The 10,542-nt window shown below is 41.0% G+C and overlaps 1 protein-coding gene across 4 annotated transcripts in view; it reads left to right on the forward strand.

Moving 5' to 3' along the window:
• Positions 1 to 9,488, forward strand: part of ccar1 (cell division cycle and apoptosis regulator 1) — a 131,172-nt gene extending 121,684 nt beyond the window's left edge. For all 4 annotated transcript variants that reach the window (XM_043683131.1, XM_043683130.1, XM_043683132.1 and 1 more), the window contains exons 24-25: positions 4,025 to 4,230; positions 9,131 to 9,488. In XM_043683131.1, the coding sequence (XP_043539066.1) occupies positions 4,025 to 4,230; positions 9,131 to 9,187 (263 nt within the window). In that variant the 3' untranslated portion in view covers positions 9,188 to 9,488. The remainder of the gene's footprint in view (positions 1 to 4,024; positions 4,231 to 9,130) is intronic.
• Positions 9,489 to 10,542: the final 1,054 nt, after the last annotated feature.

A 10,542-nucleotide genomic window follows, 5' to 3' on the forward strand; every position in this document is an offset into this window, starting at 1 on the left:
AGACAAAGTCTTTTCCCTGTGGTCGGGGAGTCCAGAACTAGAGGGCATAAGTTTAGGGTGAGAGGGGAAAGATATAAAAGAGACCTACGGGGCAACGTTTTCACGCAGAGGGTGGTACATGTATGGAATGAGCTGTTACAATTGCAACATTTAAAAGGCATTTGGATGGGTATATGAATAGGAAGGGTTTGGAGGGATATGGTTTGGGTGCTGGCAGGTGGGAGTAGATTGGGTTGGGATATATGGTCGACATGAACAGGTTGGACTGAAGGGTCTGTTTCCATGCTGTACATCTCTATGACCTTGGTCAGCTGGGGAGTGGGCCGAGAAATGGCAAATGGAGTTAAATATAGATAAATTTGAGGTGTTGTACTTTCGAAAATCAGATCAAGGTAGGAGCTACGTGGTGAATGGTCGGGTCTTAAGGAGTGTCGTGGAACAGAAGGACCTTGGAGTTCAGGTGCATGGTTCACTGATAGTGGAGTCACAGGTAGACAGTGCAGGGAAGAGGGCTTTTGGCACACCGACCTTCATCAGTCAGGGCATTGAGTATAGAAGTTGGGAAGTTATGTTGCAGTTGGTGAGGCCGCATTTGGAGTATTGTATTCATCTTTGGTCACCTTGGATGTTATTAAACTGGAAAAGAGTGCAGAAGAAATTTGCAAGGATGTTGCCAGGACTCCAGGGTCTGAGTTATAGGGAGAGGTTGGACAAGCTAGGACCTTTTTCTTTAGAGTGTAGGAAACGGAGTGGGGATCTTGTAGACATGTATAAGATTGTAAAAGGCACGGATAGGGTGAAGGCAGTCAGTCTTTTTCCCAGGGTTGGGGAATCAAGGACTAGCTGGCATCAGTTTAAGATGAGAGGGAAGAATAAAAGGAAACCTGAGGGGCAACTTTTTTACACAGAGGGTGGTATGCCTTTGGAATAAGCTGCCAGTGGAAGTGTTTGAAGCAAGTACATTAATAACATTTAAAAGGCATTTGGACAAATACATGGATAGAAAAGGTTCAGAGGGATATAGGCCAAGTGCAGGAAAATTGAGTTAGTGTGGATGGACATTTTGGTTGGCGTGGACCAGTTTGAGCCAAAGGGCCTGTCTCCGTGCTTTATGACTCTATGAAGCAAGGGAATTGAGCCTGAGAGGCTAGTGGATGCAATTCAACAGGAAGGAAATTAGTTTTCTGAACAGTTGAAAAAGAGAGAGGGCCATGGGCAAAGAGAAGGGAGTGAACCATAGTTGTTCCAAATATGTGACCTGGAAATGATTTATGGTTTATGATACGATTAATACTTAAACAAAAAGAGAGATTCTAAGATGTCAAACCCACAAAGCCTTTATCTATCAAAAATACTTTAGTCATGTATAAACTTTGATAATTGAGTGTTACAAATCTTGGGAAGTAGTTTCCTTTACAGAAAGTTGTTTCGCTATGGTTTTGCTGGAATTCCAGAATTGGAAACCTGTCACCCAAGTTTTGAGAACTTCGTTTTTTCAGTCATTGCAGTCTAGTTGTATGTGTGGTAGATGCAATATGGAAACTACATCTACCCTCAGGTAAGACTGCCCATGTACTGTGCACCATGTTAGTGCCCACAGCATACCAAAACCAAAGAGAAACCATAGTGGAATTAGTGACACAAGCATCAGGAAGAACATTAATAATTCAGTTCTTCTAGTTCATTCAAAATTCTGGCAAATGTGTTCTTTACACTTAAGCCTTTGTGTACTGAGACTGGGCTGGCAAGCTGATGTTTAAGAATTATTTTAATAATCAAATCAGATTGAGCCAACATAACTGGCCAGCTAGAAATCGGAGATGTCCTGAACTATGCTCCTGTAACTGAATGACACCATCCATCAAAGGACAGATCAAACAGCAGAGAAGATATATTGAACTTTTATAGAATGTAGAAAACTAGCCTCCATATTATGAAAATGGTACGGTCCATGCAGATTGGAGGGCAGCTAATGTCACTGCAGTATTTAAAAAAGGAAGGCAGAGAGAAACCCAGAGAACTATAGACCAGTAAGCCTAACATCAGTGGTGGGAAAAATTCTCAAATTCATTATCAAGGACTTTACAGCAGAGCATTTAAAAAGAAGTGGCAGGATCAGACAGTCAGCAAGGATTTATGAAGGGGAATTCTATAAAGATGTAATTAATGGAGTTGACAAGGGGAAGCCAGTTGATTTGGTGTATTTGTACTTTCAGAAAGTGTTTAACAAAGTTCTGCATAAGAGATTATTGTGCAAGATTAAAGAGCATGGGATTGGGGATAAGTGTATTGCAATAGCTAGGAAACTGGTTGGCAGAGAGGAAACAGAGGAGGAATTCATGGGTCCTTTTCAAATTGGCAAGCAGTAACTAGTGGGGTGCCACAGAAATTGGTGCTATGACCCCAGCTATTCACAATATATATTAATGATTTAGATGAGAGTGGGTGCTTCCAGAACCAGGGGTCACAATCGGAGGATTCAGGGTGGACCATAAGGATGGAGATGAGACCCAAAGAGTGTTGAGCCTGTGGAATCCATTACCACCAGAAATAGTTGATGCCAAAACATTGAATGTATTTAAGAGGCAACGAGATGTAGCACTTGGGGCGAATGGGTTCAAAGGTAATGGGGCTGTTGAGTTGAATGATCATGATGATGAATGGTGGAGCAGGCTTGAAGGGCCAAATCACCGCTTCCTGCTCCTATCTTTGTTTCTAAAAGGATAACAAAGCACTGGTCAAACTGCAAAACAGTCTTAAACAGACCCTTTCCTCAAGCAGGGAGATGACTGAAGGGGTAAACAGATAAAGGTAAACAATAAAATGATTCAATAGCATAAACATCAAGATGCCATTTGAGGGCAAAGCAAGAACTAGGGGCTGTTACAAAATTGTCACTAATAAATACAGTAGTTACTTCAGGAAAAATTTCCAGAGAGTGGTTAGAATGTATATCTTATTCCCACATGAAGCAGTTCACAGAGTCATAGAGATGTACAGCACGGAAACAGACTCTTTGGTCCAATTCATCAGTCCCAACCCAATCTAGTCCCACCTGCCAGCAACCGGCCCATATCCCTCCTAACCCTTCCTATTCATATACCCATCCAAATGCCTTTTGAATGTTGCAATTGTACCAGCCTCAAATAACAGGGAAGCATATAAAAGGAAGCTAGATATACATTTGAAAGAGACAGTGAGATGACAAGAATGAGAGGGTTCCATTGTAGAATCTAAACACTGATGTTATGTCTCTCAGCTAGTGTGCAATATACCTTTGGTAGACATGCTCAAGATATCATTGCTCTACCATCTGTTCTGAGGATATTAAAGTTTCAATCTGTCTCTTAATCAGGGCCATTTGAAGCTTGACATGCTGATGGAAACATTCTACTGTTTGTAAGCAAATAGTTTAGTATAAGCCCAGTCACTGGAATATCTGTGACTAATGTATTTGTATCCCAGGAGCTGTATCAAACATGTGTTGAATTTTTCAGTACAGCGCCACCCATGTCTCGTTCTTGCATGATAGGAGCTAACATAATTGTTGCCCCATTAAGTGCAAGCACCTTGCAGGAGGCTGAAGCCCATAACACAGTGGGCCTGTATCTGTGCTGTAAATCCTGTTTAATTGTGTAAACTGACTATGCAGTGAACTGTAGAGAGAAGAATAACAGGCTGGTGAGGTATTTAAATATGGTAAATCCAGTATAGAAGGTGGGGAAAAGAATACAAATTTCTGAAAATAAAAGCTTTGAAAAGAGGGAAGACAGCATCTTTCTTGCATCAAAAACAAGCTATGTAAAGTGCTAATGCCTTGGAGATGATTTGAATGTCCCATTGCTATGTCCCAACATTTTTTACCTCATCACTCATTCGTCATCTGCAGTACATTTGCTGTATTATGGTGATAGGCAAGTCAGGATTGTGTGTAATTGTCTGTCTGAATTGCCCTTGGATCTGAGGCAGCCAATGAGCAACTCCCAAGGCAAATCTATCAGTTCATTGTTTTTGTTTTCTATAGAAGATAAAACAAAGCAGATATCCAATCTGGAGACTTCAAACAAGTGTCTATCCATGGATCTGAAAGAGAGTAAGAAATTGCTGACCCGTGCAGAAGAGAATTTGAAAGCGTGTGAGGAGACAAAACTACGTTTGGAGCAGCAGTTGACTAATACCAGCAAGAAACTATCATCAGTTATGGAGGAAATTCAAAGTGTCCTGAAACAGGTAATGATGGAAGTCTTGCCAACTGTTTTTCCCTTTTTATCACAAGGCTCTGTCTCAGTCTTGTGCAAGAAGAATAAAATAACTTTAATTCATGTTCTCAAGATATCCCAAAACACTTCCTAGGTGTTCAAGTGTGGCGTTACCGCTATGATATAGAAGAACTCCGCACCATTTGGTACGGAGCAAACTCTCAAGTCAATACAAAAAGAGTGACCAGGCACTTTTCTTCAGCAAAGAAAATCCTGAGGGGTGACCTGATAGAAATTTGTAAAATCATGGAAGTGATAGTGTAGAAAAGATGTTTTCGCTTTTGGGCAAGATGGCAAATAAAGACCACAAAGGCAGTTGGTACTAAATCCAATTGGAATTGTAGGAGCAACGTTTTTAGAGAATGATTAGAATGTAATATTCACTTCCTAGAAAGTGTTCCTAGATGCCAGTGTTGGACTAGGGTGTACAAAGTTAAAAATCACACAACACCAGGTTATGGTCCAAAAGGTTTATTTGGAAGCACTAGCTTTTGGAGTGCTGCTCCTTCATCAGGTGGTTGTGGAGGACACAATTATAAGAATTTATAGCAAAAGTTTACAGTGTGATGTACCTGAAATTATACATTGAAAGATACCTTGATTGTTTGTTGAGTCTTTCATCTGTTCGAATACCATGATAGTTTCATTTCTTTCATGTGTAAATCACAAAACTTTTAAAAGTTACATTCTCAGGTTAACTGTAACAATTGGTGTTAGCCAGACAATATGTTGAAGATATTAGCCCCCAGTGTTCTCTGTCTGTGCCATGATGTTTAGACTGATTCTAATCTAAAAATGAGATAACAGAGTCTTACATGAATTCATGCAGTTTTTGAGCAAAGTACAATGTAACTGCAAGTACAAATTCACCCCACAAGTGTATATGTGTATGTGGGTCTGTGTGTGTGTGTGTGTGTGTGTGTGTGTGTGTGTGTGTCTCAAAACAAGAAACTGTTCAGTTGAGGTGCATTGAAGGAGAAGCAAATTAAGCACACAAGCAAGGGAAGGAATTGAAGGACGTGCTCATAGGTTGAAAGGAGCATCGTCCAAATAGTTTGCTGCTTTGTGTTTATATGGTGAAATAAATACCTTCAAGGCCATTGCTTAAATGAGTATTCTTCAAGAAATTGAGAGAACCTGTCGGTTCATTGAGCACAGGTTTCATTTCTTCTGTGAATGGCCATGGTGGCTGTGTAGCCCTCCATCTCTCTTACTTCTCGAAACATTCAACCCCCATTTGATCAGCTTGCTTGGTAGCACTGTTATGGGGATGAGAACACATAGATTGATGCCCCAGACTGGAACTCAGATTGGTAATTTGGGCTTGGGTATGGTAGCATGGAAAGAATGCTGATTTTTTTTTCCCTCATTCACGGGATGAGGGTGTTGCTGGATAACCAACATTTATTGCTCATCCTAGAAAGCAATTAAGAATCAGCCACGAAATGACACGACCAGCTATCCTTAGTAGCCACACACGCAGATGACAAGCAACATGAATCACAGGAGGCTCCCAAGCACTGACGATGTCACCTAGACAGGGGACGAAACGTCTGCAACACAAATTCCCAGCTCGGCAAACAGAACCACAACAACTACAAATCTTCTCACAAATTTTGGAATGTACTTCCACAAATGGCAGTGGATGCTGAAACTGTTGTTAATTTTAAATCTGAGATAATTCTTTGTTAAACAGAGTTATGAGAGGATGTGGGCGAAAGGTAGGTATATGGAGTTAGGCCATAGATCCGCCATAGTCTCAAAGAATGGCAGTACACGCTTGAGGGGCTGAATGGCCTGTTGCATTCTTTTGATCCTATGTTCATAAAGCTGTAGAGAATTTAGTGTTACCATTTTAAGACAAATATATAGGTTCTCCTTGTGTCCTGGCCAATATTCCTCTCTGAGCCATGAATTGAGTGGTGTTTATCTATTTGCTTTTCGTCAGGATGTTAGTCAGCATCATGCGTTTGTTCCCCATTACATAACAGTGGCTTTGGTAGTTATTTCATCTGCGAGACGCTTTTGATCTTTTGAAGATAGACGGTGCCATGTAAATGCACCTTCTGTTTCTTTCCAGTAATGTTGAGATTTTTACAATGTCTTGCAACTTTTTATTCCATATCTGGTATATACGATTACCGTTTGTGAAATATGACATCACTGATTATAATTCAGTCAACACCTTGTCCCTTCGTTCCTCTTATCTCTTGTAGGTGCTGACTCTGGCAGATATACCATGAGTTCTGACAGTGTCTAGCTCAGAAACCTATTTTGCGGCCTTCACATGGGAATCACCAGGCAGTCCTTTTGTGCAGATTATTGGAAGGCAGCAGACTTCTGTCTTCTCACAGCATTCACACAGGGATACACACTGACCTGCACACATGAATGTAGATAAGTACGTGTGTAGTCATATGTGGATACAGTGGTAACATGCAAACAGGCGTGTACTGATGTACAGAGAAGATTCCAGCATGTCACTAAGTTTCGGCCCCAATTTTTACTACTTGAATTGGGTGTGCAGAGTTGGGAGAAATCGCAGCTTAGCAAATCCAACCTTTGAAAATAACCCCCTGTACTTCAGAGTTTCAAGATGGGATAGTTTGGCTGAGTTTTAATGGGAGTATGAATGGCATGTCCAGAAACAGCTTAAGGTACGTGGGCTGGGCAGCAAGCCCGCCTCTTGGCTGCACACACTGTTAACCGTTTAAAAGCAAATATTAAAACAGAACCCACTTCACCTCAGCCCCTTCATACTTCCTAGTCAACCTCATTTCTGCTCTGTGGTCACTCATCCACAAACCTCATATGACACTCATCCCCAACAAACCACTCTTTACCTTTCCTCCTGTGTATTAATTCATCCATCATCCAGTACGGGCATGAGGCATCTTTACTGAAACTAAGCTTAACAGTTACATGTTACAGTTGAATAAAAGGCGGCACGGTAGCTCAGTGGTTAGCACTGCTGCCTCACAGCACCAGGATCCCAGGTTCGATTCCAGCCTCTGGCGACTGTCTGTGTGGAGTTTGCACGTTCTCCCTGTGCCTGCGTGGGTTTCCTCTGGGTGCTCCCACAGTCCAAAGATGTGCAGGTCAGGTGAATTGGCCATGCTAAATTGCCCACAGTGTTAGGTGCATTAGTCAGAGGAAACTGGGTCTGGGTGGGTTACTCTTTGGAGGGTCGGTGTGGACTGGTTGGGTCGAAGGGCCTGTTTCCACACTGTAGGGAATCTAATCTAATCTAAATTACACTTGCATTGATACAAGTAAACCAAATACAGTGAAACTGCTTCTTTACAAAAACAAACTTTCACTTAAGTATTCAGTATTTTACCTTTATATTTAACTTAAGTGATTTAAGTTCCTTAGGTCAAGAAGCTCAACTAAGTTTGAGCTACCCAACAACATTGTTAAAATGATAATTGGGAATCCAGTCATGCAGGACTATAATTCTGTTACGGTTTTATGTGAATAGTCAATCAGAAAAGCTTGGCTTTTGTAACTCCGCATTTTTATTAACAGCTTTTTTTGATCGCTTTCCTCAGCCTGAAGAGTTTATGTACTTGCCTGCCTTTTCAAAAGGTGTCTTGGGGCTAGATCCAAAGGGGTACTTAGAAGGGAAGAAACATAAAGTATTACTCCAGCCTTCACCAATGCACACTGCCCATCCACTCCAGTGCCCTTTGCCTACCTCCATGCTAACTTTGTGTCTACTTCCACCTGCCATTCTTCCACCACCCCCCTTCAAACTCATTGAGTGTCGACAAGTGCCCGTGCACATTGGAAAAGAAGCTGCAATTTAGTTACTGAAGTTCTAGATTTCAGACAATGCGCTATTGAGAAAAGCACTGCCATTTGTAAATATATATTTAGCATGTCACACAGCTCCAAGGGTTCAATGCCACTTTTGCCCATTGTATTCGTGGGATATGAGTGCCATTGGCTAGCTCAGCATTTATTGACCATTCCTAATTACCCAAAGAGCGGTTAAGATTCAACTACATTACTGTGGGTCTGAAATCACATGTCGGCCAGACCGAATAAGGACAGTCATTTTCTTCCCTAAAGGATATTATTGAATCAGATGGGTTTTCCTGATAGCAATGGTTTTATGGTCATCATTAGTCTCTTAGTCTCCAAATTTTTACTGAATTCAAATTCTACCATCTACCATGGCAGGATTCAAACCCACGTCTCCAGAACATTACCTGGATCACTGGATTAGCAGTCTAGTGGTAATGGTACTAGGCATTACTTCCCACAAAACAGTCCCAAAGGACACCCATATTCTTTTCCATGTAGGAGTTTTAACCCCTAACCCAGACTACTGGGACCATATCCACAAGGGTACCTCAGCTGTCCAGAGAGGTAGCCAAAATCAAACAAAGTGAACTGAGATCAGACTTGCTCTGTCCTGGTGTAACCTGTAGATATCAGTGACTCCAAAATCTCATTCCATTGGAGGCTGCAAATCATTTTAATATCTAGCTGCCTCAGGGATTTGCACACGTGTTTTAATGATACCCCATGACCAATACTGCAAGGGAATGAAATTACCTGTGGTTCCCATCATCTTCTAGCACTTTTCTAATGTCAAATCAGGGCTGAATCTGTTCCATTTAGGGAATGAACCTGATTTCAGATTCTGCATTGATCACACTGAGCTATTGGCTCTGCACACTCAGTGCTTCCATACAATGGTAGTCATGATTTGGAGATGCCGGTGTTGATTTTCAACTTCATACGATGGTAGGAACTCGTCAACCTGTGCTTTCACATCTAACTCATCTTTCTTACATTTGACATTTCATATTTGCTTCAATCTGTCACTAATTTATTATGTTCCTTTAATTGTTTTCAAACAGGGTGAAGTTTCATCTGAAGACCAGGGAAAATCCAGGGAAAATGGAGCACCTGCATGATGTGTGGTTTGGGGCTCCCAGTGTAGTCACTATATTGTTATATTATTATTTTACGGAGTTGCAGCTGACCAAAGCACTGCATGTGTCATGAAGTTTTGTAGTTTAAGGAAGTGTTTGTAGAACAAAAGATGTACAAAGTTCTGAATAACCATTAACTGTTTAAACAAAAAAAAAAAGAGCAAAAGTGGACTTCCTAACTGCTTAAAAGGTCAGTAGTTATTCAACTAAACATACTTTTGCATTGCAAAATGTTTTTAGAGAAACATTAACTTTCTATGTTAATAAAGTATAAGAAACCAGACATGCAAGCTTATTGGTCACCTGACTCATCACATTTTCTCTGTTTTCTAAGGCCTAAACTCTCATTTGCAGAGAGAATATAGAATGGGTCCATTATGATAACTGTCATAGAGTGTGTTTGCAGATTATACTGAGATTGTAAAGGGGTGACAGGTATAATGGAAATGGAACTGGACAAGTAATCCAGAAACTTCCCAACAGTTGGTGAAAATTGAACTTTGATTTCAGTGATGGTGACCATGAAACTACCATCAATTGTCATGAAAACCCATTTCTTTTTATTATTCACTGGGTTTGGGTGCCCATTTATTGCCCATCCCAGTTTCTCTTGAGAACGTGATGCTGGGCTACCACCTTTAACCATTTGGTATAGGTGGATCCACAAAGCTATTGGGGCTAGAGTTCCAGGATTTTGGCCCAGTGATGATGCAGGGATAGCAATATATTTACAAGTCAAGATGGTGAGTGGCTTGGAGAGTTTATTACATGTGGTGTTCCCATATATCTGCTGCCCTTCTAGTAATAGATAAAGTGGTCATGGATTTGGGAGGTGCTGTCTAAGGAGCCTTGGTCAAATTCTGCAGATGATATACACTGCTGTTACTGAGCATTTGTGGAGGAAGAGGAAGTGACTGTTTGTAGATGTGATACTGCAGACTGTTTTGTCCTGGAGGGTGTCAAGCTTCTTGAATGTTGTCAGTGTTGCACTCATTCAGGTCAAGTATGGTCACTTCTAACTTGTTCCTTGTAAATGGTGGACAGGCTTTGGGGAGTCAGGACACAAGTTACTTGCTTCAGGATTCTGATCTGTTCTTATAATCTGTATATATGGCTAATTCTATTCAATTCTGATAAATGATAGCCCTCAGGATATATATAATAGGGGATTCAACAGTGGTAATATCATTAAATGTTATGGGGCAATGGATCAGATTTTTGTGTTGTAGATGGTTATTGCTTGGCATTAGTATGGCACGAATGTGATGAACATTATCTAGACATCAGGGAACATCCTCAATTCTGACATCATGATGGAGGGAATGTCATTGCTAAAG

Source organism: Chiloscyllium plagiosum, chromosome 46 (genome assembly GCF_004010195.1).
Source record: "Chiloscyllium plagiosum isolate BGI_BamShark_2017 chromosome 46, ASM401019v2, whole genome shotgun sequence".
Lineage (NCBI taxonomy): Eukaryota > Metazoa > Chordata > Chondrichthyes > Orectolobiformes > Hemiscylliidae > Chiloscyllium > Chiloscyllium plagiosum.